Source organism: Salmo salar, chromosome 03 (assembly GCF_965601325.2).
Source record: "Salmo salar chromosome 03, fSalSal1, whole genome shotgun sequence".
Classification (NCBI taxonomy): Eukaryota; Metazoa; Chordata; class Actinopteri; order Salmoniformes; family Salmonidae; genus Salmo; species Salmo salar.
Genome location: NC_138293.1, coordinates 20248340 through 20276028, shown reverse-complemented (window position 1 = coordinate 20276028; position 27689 = coordinate 20248340). Strand labels below are relative to the sequence as shown.

The following is a 27689-nucleotide window of genomic DNA, read 5'->3' as shown; positions in this document are numbered from 1 at the left end:
GTGGGATGGTAATGAGTGGCATTGGAGATACTTTCATTGAAAATGTTTAGTATTTTCTGTACCTTCAACTCCATCTCTTGGCAGTTTGTTTGTTGTGGTTTTTTTCCAGCCACACAAGTCCTCTTTTATGAAAGATAAAGCTGTTGAGGGATTTCTGGGATCATTATTAAGCAGGTAGGGTTGTGAAGCTGGGGTACAGACAAGCCTACCAAAGACTCTGAGGCTTTATATTGACTATAGAGGAGGTTGGGTTGTAGGGGGAGGGGGGGGGGGGGGGTGCACCATGTGTATGCTTCCCATGTGAGAAGGCCCTGTTTGAAGGAGCCTAAAATAAGTGCAACGAATCAAAGGGCATCATTAGCTTAGAGTTGCTGCCAGACACTTTGATGCTTTAACCAGGCAAGGATGTGGCAGCGTGATAACATCCTGCGTTCCCATTCCCTTAACATAAACACATGATGTGAACCCTGTCTTTGTGTTGGAGCTAAGCCAAACTCAAAGACGAAAACGGTGGCCGTGTCCGAATACCCATAATAGCATACTAAATAGTATGCAGGATTTTTTATTTTTTTTATAGTACAGTATGTGTAATTTCGAAAATAGTACATCTAATGTGCAACTGCGTTGTCTCCCGCCATTCAGCGTGCCAATCTATCTGATTATCAGCTGTGTCAAACACGTGTCAGAAAAGACGAGTGAATTCTACTAGATCGAACGCAGTTTATGAAGTACGCTAGTATGGGTATTCAGACACAGCCAAAGACCTCTGATGGCTCGGTTGACAGGAACACGGGTGCCGACAGCAACAGAGTCACAAATGGTGTCACATGTACTGAATGTGTGAGTAAACGGCCAGTTGCATTCTCATATTACATTATCATAACTGATAATGAAAAGTCAACAGGATGCCAGACTGTCTGTGTGTTGCGTACAGACAGTGATCTGAGCAGCCTTGGTAGATCATAGAATGGAATTATCTGAGCCACACAGAGATGAGGTGACCATATCTAGTCGGGCCATGGGACGGCGGAGGTGGCGGCCAACCGTAGCGCGTGGGTGTTTATGAATGGAGCGTCTCCACGCCTGACCTCTAATTGATCTCCAAAGCGCTAGATCAGAACGCCCTTGTAATCTCGATATGGATTGTTGGCGAGCACATCACAGCGGCGGAGAGACACTATTTATTAATTGATGGGCCAGAGAGTGGTTATTAAGTGTCTGGAGAGTGAGCATTTGGAGCTGGTATAATTGAAGTCTGTTTCCTCAAATAACATATCCTAGGTACGTTTAACGTCTCGAACACACCTACAGCATCATTGCGCAAAATGGTTCGCAGCATCATCTGGATATGTGTGGAACAAAACTTCAACATTCACCTTCTGCTACCATTTCTGTCAAGCCGTCTAGGCATACAATTTGATGCATACTTTTGATAAATCCAACGTATGCACCACACAGTACGCACTGCAACTGCCTCTGCAACGCAATACTGCAAGGCAAACGCAGCATTCCGTTGGAAAGGAATGTACTTCTGGTGTACCAAGACGCAATGAAGCTGTCGGTGTGATCGAGGCGTAAGAGGATCTCATAAAACACTGCATTCCTGCAAGTACTAATAGCCATTTACTTTTCCATGGATTTCCTGTCATATGGCAGAAACGAGGGCTTTAAATCAGTAAATACACAAGCAGTTAGGCCTGTGGCTTGTTAAAAGAATGTTATGCATATAACTTTCACACATTTAAGTATGGCATTAAAAGCTAATGTATTCAATGTAATGCAGCTGTATGAACACTTGTAATAGGTCAGGTTTACTACCAAAGACTGGACCACCAGAAAAACATTAGGCCTTCAGTTAAGCTTTGTTCTACAATCAGCTATTTATCTTATGTTGTCTTATTCATTCATATTTCAAATGGTAGTAACATAATAACTGAATGACTACATTTAAGTTTCTTTGGATTACCAGAAAGTAGGATACATATCACCATCATGATATCATTTTGTAGTAATAAATACAAAGTAAAGATCAACTGAATTAGGATGCATGCAATAAAAATCCCCTTCTTTCATTTCCAGATCCAAGAATCAGATCGGCTGGCTCTGATGGCGCAGCCACACTGAAGGCGCTTGCTGAGAAATCAGTTCACCACACATGAATGAAACACAGCACTGAATCCCTAAAGTAAACACAGAGAAGTATGAAATTGAGCTGAGGCTTCGCCACTTCAAATATCAAGCGTTGCTATGTTTGGCGATTGTACAACTCGTAGTCGGAGTTGTACACACACACCCCCTCGTATTCTCATCCCCCATCCCCTGGTCAGCACTTTGAAGAGGGAATGGGCCTGACCCAAAGCAAGCTCTTCTGGACCACTCCAAATAAAAAGCAACAAACAAGAGTTTAGAGCGAATGTGGTTATGTTGAATTAGTTGGGGGTAGGGTGTTGAGGTAGAGATAAAGGAACTGAGTGAGAGAAAGATAGAGAAAGAGGGCGGTGAGCAATTAGATGGAAAAAATACAGAAGAAAGTGAGACAAAGAGAGGTAGAGCAATGAATTTAGGTGGAAAGTCAGGCCAGTAGACTTTCCTTCTCTATAGTACAGTACAGTATGCATGGAAACACGGCAACGCATGCCACTCATTCCAACCTTATGCCTCTGCTCTCACTTTGTCCCCAATTAAAAACACACATAACAGTCCAAATCTCATTCTATCCTCTAGGCCAGTCAGCTGCTGTCATATACCATGCCGGCTGCATGCTGTAAACGCTTGTCATGCAGCGGCTCAAATGCTTCCATTCAGACTGGTGACATCTTCACAAGGCCCTGTTCCCCTGCGTTGTCTCGCAAGGGGCTTACTCCAGCTACTGCTCTGCCTGGAACAGACATGCCCTGTCCGATGCCCGGGATGACGCCACCGCCACCAAAACAAATATATTGAGTGGTTTGGATGCCCCTCTAGGTATGTCGAACGGGCGCCTATCTGTTGCTCTTCTCCCTGTGACGGCATGCAGAGTCAGACGCAGTGATACAGTGGTGGCCTCTACCCCTAGATGTGGCACAGAGATATACGTGGCCTGCCAGTGGCTGTGGTTTGTGTCCACGTAGGTATTAGATGTCACATGAGTCATCTCTGGAAGCAGTTAGCCCTCTGCTCCGATTCAAAGGACACACAATGGTTTCTCGGAGAGGGAAGGCCCGGGATCAAAACGCTTTTTTACGTCCACCAAGTTCTTATTAAATTTAAAACAGGCTCAATCCGGGCATAGAAACCCAGAAATACTGTCAGGATTTTTTAAGAAGCCTAACATTATTTCTGTTTCCCAAACTTTCCAAAGGCCTTAGAGAAATGAAGACGTTACCGCAAATATTTGAAAGATGGAATAATAAGAGCAGAATTGAAAGGAGAGGCTCGGTTGGACTTGGTGATGATGACTGCCTTTTCTTCTAAACATTCCTTCCTGTTATTTTCACGTGAAGGCCGTGAGAAGGAAAGAGGAAGAAAATGTTTACCACACACACATCCCAAAGAGAAACAGAACCACAGAGAAGAGAAGAGAGACAGGAGTGTAGTTAGCCTTGGTGATGATAAGTGCCTTGTTTCTCTCCACACCAGCTCTCCCCAGGGAATGAGTTTTGAATCAAATCAACATAGCTGGATAGAAGCCCAAACCACAGTCTTCCCTGCTTGCTCCAGATAGTGTATGCCTCCCAAAACATATCTAGGATCAGTTTTCCTAATCTCAGTCATTATATGCTAACCAACAAAACTGACCATGAACCTGTGGTGTAACCAAACTTCCATAAGACTAATGCTACTGTCTGCCTAATGTTCCATGCAGATATGGAGACATGCTCTTAGACAGACGATGTCCAAAAGTATCAGATCTCAGCATCATATGCAGGTGTGGAATTACTAAGAAATCTGACTTACAGTATTGAAACTGAGGAAAACCTCAGTAACACTATGTCTCTACATAAATTCTAGTTTATGAGAGACTCTCCCTCATTCTGTTTTTACCGGCTCGGAGCATGGGCTTCAGAAGCCATGTCTCTCTGTTGAGCAATCTGCCAAGCTATTTAACAAAATTATGAATTCATTTCTCAAGGCAGAATGTTTGCTTAGTAAGCAGCTGGTTGGCCCTGTGAAATAGCAAATATGTTAAGATTCTAGTGATGTATTGATTGATAAAGGGATGCTTGGCTGTGAGATTCTTTTAATTAGTCCCCTTCCTCTTTCCTTGCTCCTCCACAAACCCACATTATATTTTCCATAAGAACAAATTATTTTACAATGACGGCCTAGTAAGCCATATTGAATTGTGATTAATACATTTAACAAATGTTGTTTAAAAAGCATTTCTAGCAGACTAAACTCAGCAAAAAAAGAAACGTCCCTTTTTCAGGACCTTGTCTTTCAAAGATAATTCGTCAAAATCCAAATAACTTCACAGATCTTCATTGTAAACACTGTTTCCCATGCTTGTTCAATGAACCATAAACAATTAATGAACATGCACCTGTGGAACGGTCGTTAAGACACTAACAGCTTACAGACAGTAGGCAATTAAGGTCACAGTTATGAAAACTTCAGACACTAAAGAGGCCTTTCTACTGACTCTGAAAAAGACCAAAAGAAAGATGCCCAGGGTCCCTGCTCATCTGCGTGAACGTGCCTTAGGCATGCTGCAAGGAGGCATGAGGACTGCAGATGTGGACAGGGCAATAAATTGCAATGTCCGTACTGTGAGACGCCTAAGACAGGGAGACAGGACGGACAGCTGATCGTCCTCGCAGTGGCAGACCACGTGTAACAACACCTGCACAGGATCGGTACAGGATGGCAACAACAACTGCCCGAGTTACACCAGGAACCCACAATCCCTCCATCAGTGTTCAGACTGTCGGCAATAGGCTGAGAGAGGCTGGACTGAAGGCTTGTAGGCCTGTTGTAAGGCAGGTCCTCACCAGACATCACCGGCAACAACGTCGCCTTTGGGCATAAACCCACCGTCATTAGGCAGACAGGACTGGCAAGAAGTGCTCTTCACTGACGAGTCGCGGTTTTGTCTCACCAGGGGTGATGGTCGAATTCGTGTTTATCGTCGAAGAAATGAGTGTTACACCAAGGCCTGTACTCTGGAGTGGGATCGATTTGGAGGTGGAGGATCCGTCATGGTCTGGGGCGGTGTGTCACAGCATCATCGGACTGAGCTTGTTGTCATTGCAGGCAATCTCAACGCTGTGCGTTACAGGGAAGACATCCTCCTACCTCATGTGGTACCCTTCCTGCAGGTTCATCCTGACATGACCCTCCAGCATGACAATGCCACCAGCCATACTGGTCGTTCTGTGCGTGATTTCCAGCAAGACAGGAATGTCAGTGTTCTGCCATGGCCAGCAAAGAGCCCGGATCTCAATCCCATTGAGCACGTCTGGGACCTGTTGGATCGGAGGGTGAGGGCTAGGGCCATTCCCCCCAGAAATGTCCGGGAACTTGCAGGTGCCTTGGTGGAAGAGTGGGGTAACATCTCACAGCAAGAACTGGCAAATCTGGTGCAGTCCATGAGGAGGAGATGCACTGCAGTACTTAATGCAGCTGGTGGCCACACCAGATACTGACTGTTACTTTTGGGACACATTATTCCATTTCCGTTAGTCACATGTCTGTGGTACTTGTTCAGTTTATGTCTCAGTTGTTGAATCTTGTTATGTTCATACAAATATTTACACATGTTAAGTTTGCTGAAAATAAACGCAGATGACAGTGAGAGGATGTTTCTTTTTAGCTGAGTTTATATACAGTTGAAGTCGGAAGTTTACATACACCTTAGCCAAATACAATTAAACTCAGTTTTTCACAATTCCTGACATTTAATTCTAGTAAATATTCCCTGTCTTAGGTCAGTTAGGATCACCACTTTATTTTAAGAATGTGAAATGTCAGAATAATAGTAGAGAGAATGATTGATTTATTTATTTCATCACATTCCCAGTGGGTCAGAAGTTTACATACACTCAATTAGTATTTGGTAGCATTGCCTTTAAATTGTTTAACTTGAGTCAAACGTTTTGGGTAGCCTTCCACAAGCTTCCCACAATAAGTTGTGTGAATTTTGGCACACTTTTTCAGTTCTGCCCACAAATGTTCTATAGGGTTGAGGTTGAGGATGAGGCTTTGTGATGGCCACTCCAATACCTCGACTTTGTTGTCCTTAAGCCATTTTTCCACAACTTTGGAAGTATGTTTGGTCATTGTCCATTTGGAAGAGTCATTTGCAACCAAGCTTTATCTTCCTGACTGATGTTGCTTCAATATATCCACATACTTTTCCCTCCCTCGTGATGCCATCTATTTTGTGAAGTGCACCAGTCCCTCCTGCAGCAAAGCTCCCAACAACATGATCAATCAATCAATCAATCAATCAATCAAATGTATTTATAAAGCCCTTCTTACATCAGATGATGTTACAAAGTGCTGTACAGAAACCCAGCCTAAAACCCCAAACAGCAAACAATGCAAAGCCAACTGACATTTACTCCTGAGGTGCTGACCTGTTGCACCCTCGACAACCACTGTGATTATTATTATTTGACCTTGCTGGTCATTTATGAACATTTGAACATCTTGGCCATGTTCTGTTATAATCTCCACCCAGCACAGCCAGAAGAGGACTGGCCACCCCTCATAGCCTGGTTCCTCTCTAGATTTCTTCCTAGGTTTTGGCCTTTCTAGGGAGTTTTTCCTAGCCACCGTGCTTCTACACCTGTATTGCTTGCTGTTTGGGGTTTTAGGCTGGGTTTCTGTACAGCACTTTGAGATATCAGCTGATGTAAGAAGGGCTATATAAATACATTTGATTTGATTTAGACAAACTGTGTGGGGGAAAAATATTGTTGTTGATTTTTACATAAACAGTACCAGTCCAAAGTTGGGACACACGTACTCATTCAAGGGTTTTTCTTTATTTTTACTATTTTCAACATTGTAGAATAATAGTGAAGACATCAAAACTATGAAATAACACATATGGAATCATGTGGTAACCCAAAAAGTGTTAAGCAAATCAAAATGTATTTTTGACTTTAGATTCTTCAAAGTAGCCACCCTTTGCCTTGATGACAGCTTTGCACACGCTTCGCAATCTCTCAACCAGCTTCACCTGGAATGCTTTTCCAACAGTCTTGAAGGAGTTCCAACATATGCTGAGCACTTGTTTGCATCACACCTCTTCCTCCATGCTTCACAGTGGGAACCACACATGGGGAGATCATCCGTTCACCTACTCTATGTCTCACAAAGACAAGGTGGTTGTTTCTCTGCACAAGCAAATCTCTTCTTATTATTGGTGTCCTAGTGGTTAGAGCGTTGGGCAAGTAACTGAAAGGTTGCTGGATCGAATCCCCAAGCTGATGAGGTAGAATCTGTCGTTCTGCCCCTGAACAAGGCAGTTAACCCACTGTTCCCCAGAAGGCTATCATTGTAAATAAAAATGTGTTCTTAACTGACTTGCCTAGTTAAATAAGGGTCATAAAAAGTACAACTCTGGGGCTTCCTTTTCTGTGAACCCCCCCCCCCCCCCCCCCCAAAAGAGATAGCTGTACTAACTGGATATCATAAGGTGAATGCACCAATTTGTAAGTCGCTCTGGATAAGAGCGTCTGCTAAATGACGTAAATGTAAATGTAAGAAACATTCAAAGTTCTTAAAATCTTCCGGATTGACTGACCTTCATGTCTTAAAGTATTGATGGACTGTCGTTTCTCTTTGCTTATTTGAGCTGTTCTTGCCATAATATGGACTTGGTCTTTAACCAAATAGGACTATCTTCTGTATACTAACCCTACCTTGTCACAACACAACTGATTGTCTCAAACACATTAAGAATGAAAGAAATTCCACAAATTAACTTTAAACAAGGCACGCCTGTTAATTGAAATCCATACCAGGTGACTACCTCATGAAGCTGGTTGAGAGAATGCCAAGAGTGTGCAAAGCTGTCATCAATAAAATATATTTGATTTGTTTAAATAAAAAAATGTTACTACATGATTCCATATGTGTTATTTCATAGTTTTGATGTCTTCACTATTATTCTACAATGTAGAAAATAGTACAAATAAAGAGAAACCCTGGAATGAGTAGGTGTTTCCAAACTTTTGACTGGCACTGTATATATAAGTCAAAAGCCATGACAAATATATATATATATAACATGGATTTTTGTGCATCCTCCCCTGATTCAGAATATTTCATTGTCATGGCTTGTCTTGTAGATATTGAATGATTAAAAGCAAATAAATAAATAAATAATGGATTTTTGTCCATCCTCCCCAATTCAGAATATATTACTTTCATGGTCATGGCATGCTAAGAGCTATTGAAGATTGAAATCTGGCAGAACAAATAACCCCCGATAAGCAGTGGATTTTTGTCCATCTTCTCCTGATACAGAATATACCATTTTAATAGTCATGCTTGGTTGAAAAGCTATCGTTGAGCAAAAAAAACGAATATTCACCGAAAATCCCATCTGAAACTCATTTTAACTGGTTCTGTCGGTATTGTATTTACACCGGCTCTCAGAAAGAGTGTGTAGAGAGAACCACGTGCCCTCCTGATAGGAGCGTGCCAGAGGAATGACAATTCTGACTGTGAATCTACATTTCACAAGCCTCTTTTCCAGATACGTAAATTGTGTTGATCAAAGTGTCGACAAGGTAGCTGTGATGTCCTTCTAATATTTCTAACACTTCTCATTTACATAATTCTAATTTCAATAAACAAAATTTACAAGAGCGACAAAAGTTTAATAGAGAGGTGGATACAGTTTAACCAACTCCTGGAAAGCAATGCAATAGAAAAGCTATTCTATTTGAGTTCAAAATGATCAACAGTCGGGATGATCTCGATACAAATTGCAAAGCGTAAATTACTTAAATGTAAATGTCAACTGTCACTGCTGACCGCGGAAATGCACACACTCACCTGTCCCAGGAGTCTCCGGTACCCACTTCAGTGGGCCGATCTGGCGCACCTGGAAAGCGGTCTTTACCTCATGACAGCTGTATGCCCCAACATCCACTACTTTCACCAGAAACAGAACTGAAAAAATCCAATAGAAATTTACGCGTGGGCATATTCTTCGGGACATTGCTGCATCTCAATCCAGGTATCCGTGGGTTTAGTGTAAATCGATGATTTCACGGCCTGTTAAAAAATGTATGACACAAATAAAAAGTAGCAGTTGATACTATTAAACGTCCATGATACGACGTCTGCATCGGGTTCTCACATTATTGGTTTTGTGCATAAAGGCAATCCCACACTGAGTTTATATGAGACGGTATTGTGGACTAAGATTTGTAGATGTACCACACTCAACACAGGCGCTGTTCGACTGCGTGCATGCTTCCTTCTCTCCCTCCAGCCATGTGCGCTTTCACTCTCCCCTCTCGCTCGACCCCCACCCTCTCTGTTCAAATAAGGGGAGTCAGATATGAATTAATAATATCATATTTTCAGGCTGTTCTGGAGGGGGTCCGACCCGGTACTGGTTGTACCTAATAAACTGGCCACTGCGTGTACAACTAGAATTCCAAATGGCACTTGAGTTGATTGACAAATCATGCTCTTTATAAAACAACAAATATTCAGATGTATTTAATAATTAGCAAATAGGACTATATGGTCTTAGGAATTAAATTCCAGATGACTGAAAAATATTTTGTTGGATAGACGCTGAAAAACCTACCCAAACACACAACTGAAAATGTCTATTTTGCCTGTTGCGAAATAAAAATCGAACTTTCTATCTCCATGCTGAAGCAAATACAGGATTGTTTAGTGTACTTTACTGCCCTCTTCCGGTGAAATCGCAAAGGCACACTGGACACGATACATTGGTACTGTATGTTACGAATAAGGATAATTCACACAAATTACAAAATACCTTATTTGCTACATTCTACTGTTTCCTGGTTATAAAATGCTTAAATTAGTGGTTATGATAGTGGTTACGTAAAGAAACACAAAAGATAAAGATTGCTTTCAATGTAAGGAATTACTGCATGTATGCATGCTTCCTTTTGGCCCAAACCATGCCTGCTTTCAGTCTCCTCCTCTCGCTTGTCCCCCACCCTCTCTGTTCAAAGAAGGGGTGTCAGATATGAATAAATAATATCACATTTTCAGCTTTGGGTATTTAATTTACTGTAATAATAAAGCTATAACAGCTTCATGGTGAGGTACATATGGATTGCGCATTGATATATCACTATACCCAATGTTCCCAAATGGTCTAGACTCATTGGTGGGTCACTGGTGATTCCTTTTAGGTCATTATGAAGTTGTATTAATTCATTAAACCTGGAAAATCCATAGGCTTCTCTTCAGATGTGTAACACCCACCACCGGGGGACCAGTTACTGACATCCTATTTAACCCAATAAAGGGAATGGTTGATTCAAAATCTATTAGGTACACCACCCCATTCACAAAAATGGTTTGCTCCTACAAACAGTGAGTCACATGGCCATGGCTTGCTATATAAAGCAGGCAGACAGGTATCAGGTCATTCAGTTACTGTTCGATTGAACATTAGAATGGGCAAAGCGTGTGACCTAAGCGACTTTGATTGTGGTATGATCGTTGGTGCCAGGCGCGCCGGAATTTCTTTTAACTAGGAATAGATATAGTCCTTGGTTCACTTCAGACCTGTCTGCCCTTGACCAGCACAAAAACATCCTATGGCATTCTGCATTAGTATCGAATAGCCCCCGTGATATGCAACTTTTCAGGGAAGTTAGGAACAAATATACACAGGCAGTTAGGAAAGTTAGGAAAGCTAAGGCTAGCTTTTTCAAACAGAAATTTGCATCCTGTAGTACAAACTCAAAAAAGTTCTGGGACACTGTAAAGACCATGGAGAATAAGAGCACCTCCTCCCAGCTGCCCACTGCTCTGAGGCTAGGAAACACTGTTACCATCGATAAATCCACTATAATTGAGAATTTCAATAAGCATTTCTCTACGGCTGGCCATGCTTTCCACCTGGCTACCCCTACATTTACATTTTAGTCATTTAGCAGACGCTATTATCCAGAGCGACTTACAGTAGTGAATGCATACATTTCATACATTTTTTTTCCGTACTGGAACCCCGGTCAACTGCCCGGCACCCTCCACAGCAACCCACCAAAGCCCCCACCATTTCTCCTTCACCCAAATCCAGATAGCTGATGTTCTGAAAGAATCCCACCGTACCTTCTCCGCTATGCAATCTGGTTTCAGAGCTGGTCATGGGTGCACCTCAGCCACGCTCAAGGTCCTAAACGATATCATAACCGCCATCGATAAGAGACATTACTGTGCAGCCGTATTCATCGCCCTGGCCAAGGCTTTCGACTCTGTCAATCACCACATTCTTATTGGTAGACTCGACAGCCTTGGTTTCTCAAATGATTGCCTCGCCTGGTTTACCAACTACTTCTCTGATAGAGTTCAGTGTGTCAAATCGGAGGGCCTGTTGTCCGGACCTCTGGCAGTCTTTATGGGGGTGCCACAGGGTTCAATTCTTGGGCCGACTCTCTTCCCTGTATACATCAATGATGTCGCTGTCACGACTTCCACCGAAGGTGACTCCTCTCCCTGTTCGGGCGGTGCTCGGCGGTCGTCGTCGCCGGCCTATTAGCCGCCACCGATCCCATTTCCCTTTTTCGTTTAGTACTGTCTGGTTTTACACACCTGTGTCTTGTTGTACTGATTTCGGTGAGTTTATATTTCCCCGCTGCAGGTTAGGCTGTGTGTGGGATTGTTGCTGATTAGTACTGTAAAGGGGTGCGTGCCTGCACCACGGGTTTTGTTTCTTTTTGTGCGGTATGTGTTTACCGTGGACATTTTTGCTCGATCGTTAGCAGAGTCGAGGTTTCTCCTCTGTGTGTACTAAGTTCCTTCCCTGTCAGTGGATGCTACATTTGTGCGGTTTCCCTTTGTGGTTGTGCTGTGCCTTTGGGACCGCCTGTAATAAACATTTGATTGCCTGGAACCCGTCTGCCTCTCCTGCTCCTGATTCCACACCCACCCCCCTCTTGCTAGAGGCAGTTGTTATAGTCGCTCTTGCTGCTGGTGATTCTCTGATCCACCTCTACGCAGACGACACCATTCTGTATACTTCTGGCCCCTCTTTGGACACTGTGTTAACTAACCTCCAGACGAGCTTCAATGCCATACAACTCTCATTCCATGGCCTCCAACTGCTCTTAAATGCAAGTAAAACTAAATGCATGCTATTAAATCGATCACTGCCCTCACCTGCCCGCCCGTCTGGATGGCTCTGACTTAGAATATGTGGACAACTACAAATACCTAGGTGTCTGTTTAGACTGTAAACTCTCCTTCCAGACTCACATTAAGCATCTCCAATCCAAAATTAAATCTAGAATCGGCTTCCTATATCGCAACAAAGTGTCACGTCCTGACCAGTAATAGGAGTTATTTGTTATTGTAGTTTGGTCAGGACGTGGCAGAGGGTATTTGTTTTATGTGGTTTGGGGTGGTGGTTTGTTTAGTAGGGTATTTGATTTATGTATTCCGGGGGGTTTTGGGCACTGTTCTATGTTAGTGTAATTCTATGTTCTGTCTAGTCTTTTGTATTTCTATGTTTTGTTAATTGGGGTTGGACTCTCAATTGGAGGCAGGTGTTTTCTAGTTGCCTCTGATTGAGAGTCCTATATATATGTATGTGTTTGTTGAGTGCTTTGTGGGAGATTGTTCTGTGTATAGCCTTGTGCCTTACCAGCCTGTGAATAGTCGTTGTGTTTTCTTTGTGTACGTGTTTATTTTGGTTCTCCTTCTTGTCCGATTATAATAAAGAAGATGAGTGCACATTTCCCCGCTGCATTTTGGTCTATATCTGACGACAGCCGTTACACAAAGCATCCTTCACTCATGCTGCCAAACATACCCTCATAAAACTGACCATTCTACCGATCCTCGACTTCAGCGATGTCATCTATAAAATAGCCTCCAACACTATACTCAACAAATTGGATGCAGTCTATCCCAGTGCCATCCGTTTTGTCACCAAAGCCCCATATACTACCCACCACTGCAACCTGTATGCTCTCGTTGGTTGGCCCTCGCTTCATACTTGTCGCCAAACCCACTGGCTACAGGTTATCTACAAGTCTCTGCTAGGTAAAGCCCCGCCTTATCTCAGCTCACTGGTCACCATAGCAGCACCCACTCGTAGCCCGCTCACCAGCAGGTATATCTCACTGGTCACCCCCAAAGCCAATTCCTCCTTTGGTCGCCTTTCCTTCCAGTTCTCTGCTGCCAATGACTGGAACAAACTGCTAAAATCACTGAAGCTGGAGATTCCCATCTCCCTCACTAGCTTTAAGCACCAGCTGTCAGAGCAGATCACTGCACCTGTACGTAGCCCATCTGTAAACAGCCCATCTATCTACCTCATCCCCATACTGTATTTATTTATTTATCTTGCTCCTTTGCACCCCAGTATCTCTACTTGCACATTCATCTTCTGCACATTTACCATTCCAGTGTTTAATTGCCATATTGTAATTACTTCGCCACCATGGCCTATTTATTGCCTTAACTCCCTTATCTTACCTCATTTGCACTCACTGTATATAGACTTTTTGTTTTCTTTTTTTCTACTGTATTGTCGACTGTATGTTTTGTTTATTCCATGTGTAACTCTGTGTTGTTGTATGTGTCGAATTGCTATGCTTTATCTTGGCCAGGTCGCAGTTGCAAATGAGAACTTGGTCTCAACTAGCCTACCTGGTTAAGTAAAGGTGATATAAATAAAATAAAAATACAGTATCTCATAAACGGCCGGTCTCCTGGGCTTTTCACGCAAAACAGAGTCTATGGTTTACAGAGAATGGTGCGGCAAACAATAAAATCCAGTCAGTGGACAAATACAGCTCGTTGATGAGGGCATAGGAGAATGGCAAAAATTGTGCAAGCTAACAGGAGGGCCACAAACAGACAAATAACCAGGCAGTACAACAGTAGTGTGCGGAACAGCATCTCGGAACTCACAACTTGAGCCTTGTCAAGGATGGACTATTGCAGCAGACGACCACACCGGGTTGCACTCCTATCAACTAAAAACAAGAAGAAGCAGCTCCAGCGGGCATGCGATCACCAACACTGGACAATTGAGGAGTCGACTGGTAAGACGAATCCCAGTTCCTGTTGCGTCATGCTGATGACAGAGTCAGGTTTTGGCGTAAGCAGCATCAGTCCATGGCACCATCCTGCCTGGTGTCAATGGTACAGGCTGGTGTTGGCTGTGTACTGGTGTGGGGAATGTTTTCCTGGCACACGTTAGGTCCCTTGATACCAATTGAGCAACGATTGAATGCCATGCCCCAAAGAATTCTGGCTGTTCTGGAGGCAAAGGGGGGTCCAACCGGGTACTAGACTGGTGTACCTAATAAAATGTCCACTTTAAAGTGTAATTGACAGCATCTTACCAACATGAAATCTTATTCAAATCTGTTCATATACACCCCCAGGAAGAATACGACACCTTTTTGTTTTGAGTTTGAGTTTATTTTTATTTTAACTGGGACAGTCCACATTAATCAACGTTTCAGTAAAAGCGCCGGTTTTAGCCAGCCGGCTAATTTTCAACCGCAGTCCCTATGCAGGTTATTAAAAACAATAACAATACAGACAAACAATGAGCAGTGAGCACATGCAGAGCAACATAGAACAAGCAACACGTAGCACGCAGACAGAGCAATATCACAAAAAGCAACAAAACAAAATACATAAAAGCAACAGTTTTTCCACACCTCACAAGCTACAGACAACATGGAAAGCGGCAATACACAGCTAGGGATTCTTTTCGCGTCTGATTGGCCTTTAGCCATGTCTTTAGCCATGTTTTTTGTGAAGATGTGATAGGTGGTGCAGTTATGTGTGTCTGATGTCAGTGTGTTCCAGACATGGGAAGCTCTCACAGAGAAAGCAGATTGACTAAAGGTGCTTTTCCTTAAGGGAACTATACAGTCACCTCTCATGGCAGACCTTGTGGATCTGCAGTCATGGGTTTGGGTTTTCTGTTAAACAAAAGTACTAGGTGGAGGGGGAGCCAGGCCATTTAGGATATTGAATACAAGACAAGCGTCGGTGTATAGCACAAGATTTTCCCAACTCAGGAGCTCATGCTTTCTCAAATCAAATCAAAATAAAATGTTATTGGTCACATACACATGTTAGCAGATGTTATTGCGGGTGTAGCGAAATGCTTGTGTTCCTAGCTCCAATAGTGCAGTAATATGTAACAATTCACAATAATACACACAATAAACACAAATCTAAAAGTAAAAGAATGGAATTAAGAACTATATAAATATTAGGATGAGCAATGTCGGAGTGGCATAGACTAAAATACAGTAGAATAGAATGCAGTATATACATATGAGATGAGTAAAGCAAGAATATGTAAACATTATTAAAGTGACTAGTGTTCCATTATTAAAGTGGGCAGTGATTTCAAGTCTGTATATAGGGCAGCAGCCTCTCAGGTGCAGGTTTACATAACCGGGTGGAAGCTGCCTAGTGATGGCTATTTAACAGTCTGATGGCCTTGAGATAGAAGCTGTGTTTCAGTCTCTCGGTCCCAGCTTTGATGCACCTGTACTGACCTCGCCTTCTGGATGATAGTGGGGTGTATGTGGAGGCATCACCGGCTGGAGCGCCCTTATGTATATATTTTACAAATTGTCAAATAAATTAAACCAATCAATCAACAGGCAATGGCTCGGGTTGGTTGTTGTCCTTGATGTTTCTTTTTGGCCTTCATGTGACATCGGGTGCTGTAGGTGTCCTGGAGGGCAGGTAGTTTGCCCCCACTGATGTGTTGGGCAGACCGCACCACCCTCTGGAGAGCCCTGCGGTTGCGGGCGGTGCAGTTGCCGTACCAGGCGGTGATACAGGCGGACAGGAGGCTCTCAGTTGTGCATCTGTAAAAGTTTGTGAGGATTTTAGGTGACAAGCCAAATTTCTTCAGCCTCCTGTTGTGCCTTCTTCACCACACTGTTTGTGTGAGTGGACCATTTCAGATCATCAATCATGTATACGCCAAGGAACTTGAAACAGTTAAATGTTAACTACAAAGTCTAGGCCTATATGATATCATAATTATTTTAACCCATCCAGTGGGTATTTGTTTTGCAAACTCTACCATCACATGTGCGCCACAAAAACACAGCTAAACAACAGCATCTTGCTAGGTGTGCACTTGAATTAAAGGGCAACTACAACCAAAGTTCTCAGATTTTTTCAAGACCTCAAAAATTTGGTTGGTTTAAGCATTGTTGTGGATTTAGAACATCCAATTGTGTTGTTTTTCTATTAAAAAGGTGTGCTTTTCAGAGAGAAAACCTGAAAAACCTGTGAAAAACTGAAACCTGGACTGGACTAGACTTGGCTCTCCAGTACCACTTGCTGTGCGGTAGTAGAGAGAATTGTCTATGACTTGGCTGAATGGAGTCTTTGACAATTTTTGGGCATTCCAAAATATAACATGTGTGAAATATAAGAAAACCTGCAAAATACTAAAAATCAAGATGGCGCAAAAAACTCTGCCCCCTGTGAGGATCGAACTCACGACCTTCAGATTATGAGACTGACGCGCTACCTACTGCGCTAAGGAGGCACATGACATAACAGGAAGGAGAGTTTGGTTATGAAGCATATATTAAATATTATTACCTTCATAGAATATGTGCGGGTCGGTGGTAAAGATTTATTTGTCCTAGGCTAAAATAAAGTATTTTTACTGAAAGAAAAAAGTGCTGCAGCCTGACTCATCGAGAGAACGCATGGCGGAGCAGTTTTAGGTCACCCCTCCCCGCTCTTTGTCAGAGGAATGCACCACATGCCTTGTGAATGAAATAGAATTGAGGACTAGAGAAAGAAAAAACAGAAACCACCCCCCAAAACAAAATAACTGCGTTGGCCGGGAATCGAACCCGGGTCAACTGCTTGGAAGGCAGCTATGCTCACCACTATACCACCAACGCCTGTCTGAAACCTTTCTTTGAGTGATCTGTTTTTGAAAGTGGAAATGAAAGAAATTAATGACATTTTATATTGAAGGCCCAGTGCAGTCCAACAGCAAATCAAATCCAATTGTATTTATCACATGCGCCGAATACAACAGGTGTAGACCTTACAGTGAAATGCTTACTTACAAGCCCTTAGTCAACAATTATGTTTTAAGAAAAATACGTGTTAAGAAAATATTTATTAAAATAAACTGAAGTAAAAATAAATGTATCAAAAATAAAAATAAAAGAGCAGAAAATTAAAAATAATTAAAGAGCAACAATAAAATAACGAGGCTATATACAGGGGCTACTGGTACAGAGTCAATGTGCGGGGGCACAGGCTAGTCGAGGTAATTGAGGTAATATGTACATGTAGGTAAAGTGACTATGCATAGATAATAAACAGAGAGTAGCAGGAGTGTAAAATGGGGGTGAGGGGGTCAATGCAAATAGTCCGGGTACCCATTTGATTAGCCGTTCAGGAGTCTTAAGGCTTGGGGGTAGAAGCTGTTAAGAAGCCTTTTGGACCCAGACTTGTCGCTCCGGTACTGATTGCCGTGCTGTAGCAGAGAGAACAGTCTATGACTAAGGTGGCTGGAGTCTTTGACAATTTTTAGAGCCTTCCTCTGACACCGCCTGGTATAGAGGTCCTAGATGGCAGGAAGCTTGTCAAGATGCTCTCGATGATGCAGCTGTATAACTTTTTGAGGATCTGAAGATCCATGCCAAATCTTTTCAGTTTCCTGAGGGGGAATAGGCATTGTCGTGCCCTCTTCACAATTGTCTTGGTGTATTTGGCCCATGATTTGTTGGTGATGCGGACACCAAGTAACTTGACGCTCTCAACATGCTCCACTACAGCTCCGTCGATGAGAATGGGGGTGTGCTCGGCCCTCCTTTTCCTGTAGTCCACAATCATCTTCTTTGTCTTGATCACGTTGAGGAAGAGGTTGTTATCCTGGCACCACACTGCCAGGTCTCTGACCTCTTCCCAATAGGGTGTCTCATCGTTGTCAGTGATCAGGCCTACCACTGTTATGTCGTCGGCAAACTTAATGCAGGGATGCAAACTGGTGAGGGCCCAAAAAGGTGAAACTTTTTGCGGGGGAAAAGGGTTTAATGTGAACCTAACTCACAGCTAAAAAAATTTAAGAAAGCAATCCAATGTTATTTGTTGCCTAGACTTTACTGCAAATGACACTCAAGTCTGAGAAAAAACAATACACTAATATTGCAGTTAGCCATGACAACCTTTATAATAGAATGCTTGTGACCACACACATCTTAAAGTAGAAATAGAATGAAACAAACAGGCATTCTATTTTTGCTCTATTATAGTGGCCACTATAGTAGACATTGATCAAGTGCACAAGGCTACATGTGGGCAAAAATAACATTCACAGAGTAAAAAATGTAATAATCCCCCCTCACTCACACAAAAGTGTTACTGTCAAGTTCAACACAATAAAAGCAATATCTTTGGGCTCCACTGCATGTTATTATATTGTACACTTTCTGCCTGTGGACATCTGTTCTACAATGTTCCAGCAGAGCATGATACCCTTTGTTGGCATAATTGATCTCTTTCAGGCAGAGAGTACACCTGGCATACCCCTTTTTATCAACTGTATTGAAAGCAGGAAAGGGTGTGGAGTTTCTTTCACCTCTATTGGCATCCAGCATAAGCCAGGCCCAGCTCCAGCAACACTTGAATCCTGAATCCACTTGTTTACCAAGCAATGCCTAATTTTCACCTAATTCTCAAATTTTGATAAATGAACCACATACTGTAGAGGGAAAACATTAGTTCACAGATAGTAGTTAGTTCATTAGCTACTTAACATTTCACACAGATATCACACAAAATTCACATCGGAAAGGTGACTAGTTTGCATCCCTGTTAATGATGGTGTTGGAGTCGTGCTTGGCCATGCAGTCATGGGTGAACAGGGAGTACAGGAGGGTACAGGAGGGGCCCCCGTGTTGAGGATCAGTGTGGCAGATGTGTTGTTACCCAGTTGGTGAGGGCGGCTCATCAGGAAGTCCAGGATCTAGTTGCAGAGGGAGATGTTTAGTCCCAGGGTCCTTAGCTTAGCGATGAGCTTTGAAGGAACTATGGTGTTGAACGTTGAACTGTAGTCAGTGATTTGCATTCTCACACCTTTTGTCCAGGTGGGAAAGGGCAGTGAGGAGTGCAATAGACATTGTGTCATCTGTGGATCTGTTGGGGCGTTATGCAAATTGGAATGGGTCTAGGGTTTCTGGGATAAAGGTGATTATCCTGTGTTTATATAGATTTCCACACTATAAGGTTGGAAAACTACTGTAAAATTGTCAACATGATGATAATGCCATTTTAGTGTAAGAGCCGTTTGAAAATATCGCCTGCAATTTGAGACTGTTTTGGTGGGAGGGAGTTTTGGCCTGCCTGGTTGGTGCGGATTACGTTGGTAGACCAGTCGTGGTGGAATCGGCGGGGTTCCGTGTCAGCAGTAAAAAGGGTCCAGGCCATATCAATTTATCGACTTACCTCCCTAATTTTACCTAATTTGAACACACTGTATATAGATTTTTTCTATTGTGTTATTGACTGTACATTTGTTTATTCCATGTGTAACTGTGTTGTTGTTTGTGTCGCACTGCTTTGTTTTATTTACGCCAGGTCGCAGTTGTAAATGAGAACTTGTTCTCAACTGGCCTACCTGGTTAAATAAAGGTGAAATAAAAATAAATAAATAAAAATGTTAATAGACCAATAAGAAAGCGTTCTGCCAATAACAGCTGGTTTACAGTTTTCCTCTTCCCCCTCAGACCACTCCCAGACAGTCCTAGCAAAATTATTGCTTAAGAAATGTCTCTGCTAAAAAGTTACTTTTCTAGCGCTGATAACTGCTTTATTGAGGAAAAGTGTAGCGCAACAGACTCAGGATAGGTGAAGGTTGAGAGCCACGAGTCCTCCGAAACACAACCCAGCCAAGCTGCACTGCTCACTTAACCTGGAAACCAGCCGCACCAATGTGTCGGAGGAAACACCGTACACCTGGCGACCTTGTCGGCACGCATTGCACCTGGCCCTCCACAGGAATTGCTAGTGCGCGGTGGGACAAAAACATCGACCGATCTGCATGCCAGTTATGGTTTCCATAAATCCTTTTTTTGGGGAAACTGCTCGACTAAAACATTCTCAGTTGACCAACAGCCTATGGACCAGTTGACTAAATGGTGTCAGCCCTATTTGATACTGAGATTTTAAAAAAAAACAGCTGCACTGGACTTTTAGAAGATTCATTTCAAAGGGTGATTCAAACAAAACACCCAGTTGCGTTGGCCGGGAATCGAACCCGGGTCAACTGCTTGGAAGGCAGCTATGCTCACCACTATACCACCAACGCTTACCAAATAACTCTCTGGAGCAGTCTTTGTTTGAAAGTGAAAGTAAAAGAAAACCTACATTTTACATTAGCAGAATAATAATGGGATTCCCTAAAAAACACATCACTGACATCACCAGGCGGTAAATTACTTAATAGACCAATAACAAAGAGTTACAAACAGCTCTGCCAATAACAGCTAGTTTTCAGGTTTCCCCCTTTCCACTCAGACAATGCCAGACAGTCCTAGCAAAATTCTTGTTTGACAAATTGCTCTTTACTAACAAGTCATTTTTGCTCATTTTTGCTCATTTTAATTGAAAACAATCACACTAAGGTATTTCATTGTTACCCAGAAATGATTAGATATAAGGGCAGTCCACGACAAAAAAAATGTTTCGTCGACCAAAAGCCGTCTGTTCTTTCGACCAATCGACTGGTCCAAATTTAAAAAAGTGTATTTTTCCATATATAGACACACCCTATGTGTTTGAATAAAATCAACTATATGTAGGCTACTGAGCTTGTCTGATGCTTTAAGCACACTGTGATTAAATAACAAAGACACAAATTACTCAAGAGGGTGTCAGAAACCAAGATAACCTAACCAGAAAAAAAAACCTGTTCCCGAATCTCCTCCTCCCGCTGCTGATGCTCTAGTGGCAGAGCTAGCACCATTACACTCCCGGTATTAGGCTACACCAGGGGGTCGGTTTCCATTTAGAGTGCCAATTAACCTTGAATTAATTTTTTACCCCCAAATGTCATTATATCCAATTGGAAGTTACAGTCTTTTCTCATCTCCGCAACAGACTCAGGATAGGTGAAGGTTGAGAGCCACGCGTCCTCCGAAACACAACCCAGCCATGCTGCACTGCTCACTTAACCTGGAAACCAGCCGCACCAATGTGTCGGAGGAAACACCGTACACCTGGCGACCGTGTCGGCGCGCATTGCACCTGGCCCTCCACAGGAATTGCTAGTGCGCGAAGGGACAAAAACATCCCTGCCGGCCAAACCCTCCACTAAACCAGACGCCACTGGGCCAATTGTGCACCACCCCATGGGTCTCCCGGTAGCAACCAGCAGCAGAGAACACAGACTTGAACCGGGATCTCTAGCGGGAGGGATAGCTATGCGTTGCAATGCCTTAGAACACTGCGCCACTCAGGAGGCCCGCCAACTTATCTTACCATTTTGACCGATCTGCGTGCCAGTTATGGTTTTCATATGCATATTTTCGTAGAACAGTTGAATTTATTTCATATGTAAAGTCTTTGTATCTCAAAATCATTTTCAAGTGATGAATAAAAATGATATCTAAACCGAAATGAAAATGACCCAAATCTAAAAGTAACTTCTATTGCCATTGCCAACTATGTAAAAATGGCCTACATAAAGCCAACAAATAAAATCATTACAGTCTGAAGGTGGAAAAAATATCCCGATAAAAAATAAATCCCTTTGGCTACACATGGCCTTTCTGCAACGAACTTGAAACAATGTATCAACTAAGATCCACTTGGTCCAGCCAGATGCTTGAGCTAACAAACTTGCAACATTGTATAAAATATTTTGGACCCTCAGTTTCCCCTGCCATTGACCTCTGGGCAGACACAGCTGTAGGCTCTATACCAGGCTAATTGCGCAAGCACAAGAAGTAATCAGGTAGACTTGTTTTGTAACGTTTCCACCGGATCAGAGCATGACATTTTTTTATTTGATTTGCTGAGTGGTTATCCAAAGGGAGAGAGCTGGAAATATTTTTCAAATAGGCTACATTGAGCAACTATTGACATTCTCAATGGATGTAATAACAGACTTTGTTTCCTTGCTGTATGAGGTGAAGAAAAATGTACTTTGAGAAGCTCCACAGCTCATAAGTGGTGGTGATTAAAGATAATCAGAAATACTGTCAGATCCCCAAAGGGGCACATTTATAAGCCTACATTTGCTCGCAGGCCAGGTAGCCTAGGCATACTTCTATGGGTAATCAGGTGCGCGTCCTTAAACATTGTTGACAGGAGCACTCCAAACAAAACAGAATGAATAAATGGACAACTCGGAAATGGAATGAAATAAAACAGAACTTGTTTCCATCCCCGCGGCTTCAGCAATGGATCAGTCTACTGAGATATGCGTCAATCAAGTCGTGCCATAAATCCTTTTTTTGGGGAAACTGCTCGACTAAAACATTCTCAGTTGACCAACAGCCTATGGACCAGTTGACTAAATGGTGTCAGCCCTATTTGATACTGAGATTAAAAAAAAACCAGCTGCACTGGACTTTTAGCAGATTCATTTCAAAGGGTGATTAAAAAAAAACACCCAGTTGCGTCGGCCGGGAATCGAACCCGGGTCAACTGCTTGGAAGGCAGCTATGCTCACCACTATACCACCAACGCTTACCAAATAACTCTCTGGAGCAGTCTTTGTTTGAAAGTGAAAGTAAAAGAAAACCTACATTTTACATTAGCAGAATAATAATGGGATTCCCTAAAAAACACATCACTGACATCACCAGGCGGTAAATTACTTAATAGACCAATAACAAAGAGTTACAAACAGCTCTGCCAATAACAGATAGTTTTCAGGTTTCCCCCTTTCCACTCAGACAATGCCAGACAGTCCTAGCAAAATTCTTGCTTGACAAATTGCTCTTTACTAACAAGTCATTTTTGCTCATTTTGATCATTTTAATTGAAAACAATCACACTAAGGTATTTCATTGTTACCCAGAAATGATTAGATATAAGGGCAGTCCACGACAAAAAAAATGTTTCGTCGACCAAAAGCCGTCTGTTCTTTCGACCAATCGACTGGTCCAAATTTTAAAAAGTGTATTTTTCCATATATAGACACACCCTATGTGTTTGAATAAAATCAACTATATGTAGGCTACTGAGCTTGTCTGATGCTTTAAGCACACTGTGATTAAATAACAAAGACACAAATTAATCAAGAGGGTGTCAGAAACCAAGATAACCTAACCAGAAAAAAAAACCTGTTCCCGAATCTCCTCCTCCCGCTGCTGATGCTCTAGTGGCAGAGCTAGCACCATTACACTCCCGGTAATAGGCTACACCAGGGGGTCGGTTTCCATTTAGAGTGCCAATTAACCTTGAATTAATTTTTTACCCCCAAATGTCATTATATCCAATTGGAAGTTACAGTCTTTTCTCATCTCCGCAACAGACTCAGGATAGGTGAAGGTTGAGAGCCACGCGTCCTCCGAAACACAACCCAGCCATGCTGCACTGCTCACTTAACCTGGAAACCAGCCGCACCAATGTGTCGGAGGAAACACCGTACACCTGGCGACCGTGTCGGCGCGCATTGCACCTGGCCCTCCACAGGAATTGCTAGTGCGCGAAGGGACAAAAACATCCCTGCCGGCCAAACCCTCCACTAAACCAGACGCCACTGGGCCAATTGTGCACCGCCCCATGGGTCTCCCGGTAGCAACCAGCAGCAGAGAACACAGACTTGAACCGGGATCTCTAGCGGCAGGGATAGCTATGCGTTGCAATGCCTTAGAACACTGCGCCACTCAGGAGGCCTGCCAACTTATCTTACCATTTTGACCGATCTGCGTGCCAGTTATGGTTTTCATATGCATATTTTCGTAGAACAGTTGAATTTATTTCATATGTAAAGTCTTTGTATCTCAAAATCATTTTCAAGTGATGAATAAAAATGATATCTAAACCGAAATGAAAATGACCCAAATCTAAAAGTAACTTCTATTGCCATTGCCAACTATGTAAAAATGGCCTACATAAAGCCAACAAATAAAATCATTACAGTCTGAAGGTGAACAAAAATATCCCGATAAAAAATAAATCCCTTTGGCTACACATGGCCTTTCTGCAACGAACTTGAAACAATGTATCAACTAAGATCCACTTGGTCCAGCCAGATGCTTGAGCTAACAAACTTGCAACATTGTATAAAATATTTTGGACCCTCAGTTTCCCCTGCCAGTGACCTGTGGGCAGACACAGCTGTAGGCTCTATACCAGGCTAATTGCGCAAGCACAAGAAGTAATCAGGTAGACTTGTTTTGTAACGTTTCCACCGGATCAGAGCATGACATTTTTTTATTTGATTTGCTGAGTGGTTATCCAAAGGGAGAGAGCTGGAAATATTTTTCAAATAGGCTACATTGAGCAACTATTGACATTCTCAATGGATGTAATAACAGACTTTGTTTCCTTGCTGTATGAGGTGAAGAAAAATGTACTTTGAGAAGCTCCACAGCTCATAAGTGGTGGTGATTAAAGATAATCAGAAATACTGTCAGATCCCCAAAGGGGCACATTTATAAGCCTACATTTGCTCGCAGGCCAGGTAGCCTAGGCCTACTTCTATGGGTAATCAGGTGCGCGTCCTTAAACATTGTTGACAGGAGCACTCCAAACAAAACAGAATGAATAAATGGACAACTCGGAAATGGAATGAAATAAAACAGAACTTGTTTCCATCCCCGCGGCTTCAGCAATGGATCAGTCCACTGAGATATGCGTCAATCAAGTCGTGCCATAAATCCTTTTTTTGGGGAAACTGCTCGACTAAAACATTCTCAGTTGACCAACAGCCTATGGACCAGTTGACTAAATGGTGTCAGCCCTATTTGATACTGAGATTTAAAAAAAAACCAGCTGCACTGGACTTTTAGAAGATTCATTTCAAAGGGTGATTCAAACAAAACACCCAGTTGCGTTGGCCGGGAATCGAACCCGGGTCAACTGCTTGGAAGGCAGCTATGCTCACCACTATACCACCAACGCTTACCAAATAACTCTCTGGAGCAGTCTTTGTTTGAAAGTGAAAGTAAAAGAAAACCTACATTTTACATTAGCAGAATAATAATGGGATTCCCTAAAAAACACATCACTGACATCACCAGGCGGTAAATTACTTAATAGACCAATAACAAAGAGTTACAAACAGCTCTGCCAATAACAGTTAGTTTTCAGGTTTCCCCCTTTCCACTCAGACAATGCCAGACAGTCCTAGCAAAATTCTTGCTTGACAAATTGCTCTTTACTAACAAGTCATTTTTGCTCATTTTTGATCATTTTAATTGAAAACAATCACACTAAGGTATTTCATTGTCACCCAGAAATGATTAGATATAAGGGCAGTCCACGACAAAAAAAATGTTTCGTCGACCAAAAGCCGTCTGTTCTTTCGACCAATCGACTGGTCCAAATTTTAAAAAGTGTATTTTTCCATATATAGACACACCCTATGTGTTTGAATAAAATCAACTATATGTAGGCTACTGAGCTTGTCTGATGCTTTAAGCACACTGTGATTAAATAACAAAGACACAAATTACTCAAGAGGGTGTCAGAAACCAAGATAACCTAACCAGAAAAAAAAACCTGTTCCCGAATCTCCTCCTCCCGCTGCTGATGCTCTAGTGGCAGAGCTAGCACCATTACGCTCCCGGTAATAGGCTACACCAGGGGGTCGGTTTCCATTTAGAGTGCCAATTAACCTTGAATTATTTTTTTACCCCCAAATGTCATTATATCCAATTGGAAGTTACAGTCTTTTCTCATCTCCGCAACAGACTCAGGATAGGTGAAGGTTGAGAGCCACGCGTCCTCCGAAACACAACCCAGCCATGCTGCACTGCTCACTTAACCTGGAAACCAGCCGCACCAATGTGTCGGAGGAAACACCGTACACCTGGCGACCGTGTCGGCGCGCATTGCACCTGGCCCTCCACAGGAATTGCTAGTGCGCGAAGGGACAAAAACATCCCTGCCGGCCAAACCCTCCACTAAACCAGACGCCACTGGGACAATTGTGCACCGCCCCATGGGTCTCCCGGTAGCAACCAGCAGCAGAGAACACAGACTTGAACCGGGATCTCTAGCGGCAGGGATAGCTATGCGTTGCAATGCCTAAGAACACTGCGCCACTCAGGAGGCCCGACAACTTATCTTACCATTTCGACCGATCTGCGTGCCAGTTATGGTTTTCATATGCATATTTTCGTAGAACAGTTGAATTTATTTCATATGTAAAGTCTTTGTATCTCAAAATCATTTTCAAGTGATGAATAAAAATGATATCTAAACCGAAATGAAAATGACCCAAATCTAAAAGTAACTTCTATTGCCATTGCCAACTATGTAAAAATGGCCTACATAAAGCCAACAAATAAAATCATTACAGTCTGAAGGTGAACAAAAATATCCCGATAAAAAATAAATCCCTTTGGCTACACATGGCCTTTCTGCAACGAACTTGAAACAATGTATCAACTAAGATCCACTTGGTCCAGCCAGATGCTTGAGCTAACAAACTTGCAACATTGTATAAAATATTTTGGACCCTCAGTTTCCCCTGCCATTGACCTCTGGGCAGACACAGCTGTAGGCTCTATACCAGGCTATTTGTGCAAGCACAAGAAGTAATCAGGTAGACTTGTTTTGTAACGTTTCCACCGGATCAGAGCATGACATCTTTTTATTTGATTTGCTGAGTGGTTATCCAAAGGGAGAGAGCTGGAAATATTTTTCAAATAGGCTACATTGAGCAACTATTGACATTCTCAATGGATGTAATAACAGACTTTGTTTCCTTGCTGTATGAGGTGAAGAAAAATGTACTTTGAGAAGCTCCACAGCTCATAAGTGGTGGTGATTAAAGATAATCAGAAATACTGTCAGATCCCCAAATGGGCACATTTATAAGCCTACATTTGCTCGCAGGCCAGGTAGCCTAGGCCTACTTCTATGGGTAATCAGGTGCGCGTCCTTAAACATTATTGACAGGAGCACTCCAAACAAAACACAATGAATAAATGGACAACTCGGAAATGGAATGAAATAAAACAGAACTTGTTTCCATCCCCGCGGCTTCAGCAATGGATCAGTCCACTGAGATATGCGTCAATCAAGTCGTGCCATAAATCCTTTTTTTGGGGAAACTGCTCAACTAAAACATTCTCAGTTCACCAACAGCCTATGGACCAGTTGACTAAATGGTGTCAGCCCTATTTGATACTGAGATTTTAAAAAAAACAGCTGCACTGGACTTTCAGAAGATTCATTTCAAAGGGTGATTCAAACTAAACACCCAGTTGCGTTGGCCGGGAATCGAACCCGGGTCAACTGCTTGGAAGGCAGCTATGCTCACCACAATACCACCAACGCTTAACAAATAACTCTCTGGAGCAGTCTTTGTTTGAAAGTTAAAGTAA

At 42.6% G+C, this 27689-nt stretch overlaps 1 protein-coding gene and 6 non-coding genes across 8 annotated transcripts in view; all 7 read right to left on the bottom strand.

Annotated features, from left to right (window-relative positions):
• LOC106599532 (glypican-5) overlaps nucleotides 1-9426 on the bottom strand; it is a 241722-nt gene extending 232296 nt beyond the window's left edge. For both annotated transcript variants that reach the window (XM_014190814.3, XM_014190815.3), the window contains exon 1: nucleotides 8992-9426. In XM_014190814.3, the coding sequence (XP_014046289.3) occupies nucleotides 8992-9157 (166 nt within the window). In that variant the 5' untranslated portion in view covers nucleotides 9158-9426. The remainder of the gene's footprint in view (nucleotides 1-8991) is intronic.
• A 7203-nt stretch (nucleotides 9427-16629) lies between these two features.
• Nucleotides 16630-16702, bottom strand: trnam-cau (transfer RNA methionine (anticodon CAU)). The gene has a single exon. It is a non-coding gene; the product is annotated as a tRNA-Met (tRNA).
• A 295-nt stretch (nucleotides 16703-16997) lies between these two features.
• Nucleotides 16998-17069, bottom strand: trnag-ucc (transfer RNA glycine (anticodon UCC)). Its single transcript has one exon. It is a non-coding gene; the product is annotated as a tRNA-Gly (tRNA).
• A 3347-nt stretch (nucleotides 17070-20416) lies between these two features.
• On the bottom strand, nucleotides 20417-20488 carry trnag-ucc (transfer RNA glycine (anticodon UCC)). Its single transcript has one exon. It is a non-coding gene; the product is annotated as a tRNA-Gly (tRNA).
• Nucleotides 20489-22800: 2312 nt separating this feature from the next.
• Nucleotides 22801-22872, bottom strand: trnag-ucc (transfer RNA glycine (anticodon UCC)). The gene has a single exon. It is a non-coding gene; the product is annotated as a tRNA-Gly (tRNA).
• A 2313-nt stretch (nucleotides 22873-25185) lies between these two features.
• On the bottom strand, nucleotides 25186-25257 carry trnag-ucc (transfer RNA glycine (anticodon UCC)). Its single transcript has one exon. It is a non-coding gene; the product is annotated as a tRNA-Gly (tRNA).
• Nucleotides 25258-27570: 2313 nt separating this feature from the next.
• On the bottom strand, nucleotides 27571-27642 carry trnag-ucc (transfer RNA glycine (anticodon UCC)). Its single transcript has one exon. It is a non-coding gene; the product is annotated as a tRNA-Gly (tRNA).
• Between the last annotated feature and the right edge of the window lie 47 nt (nucleotides 27643-27689).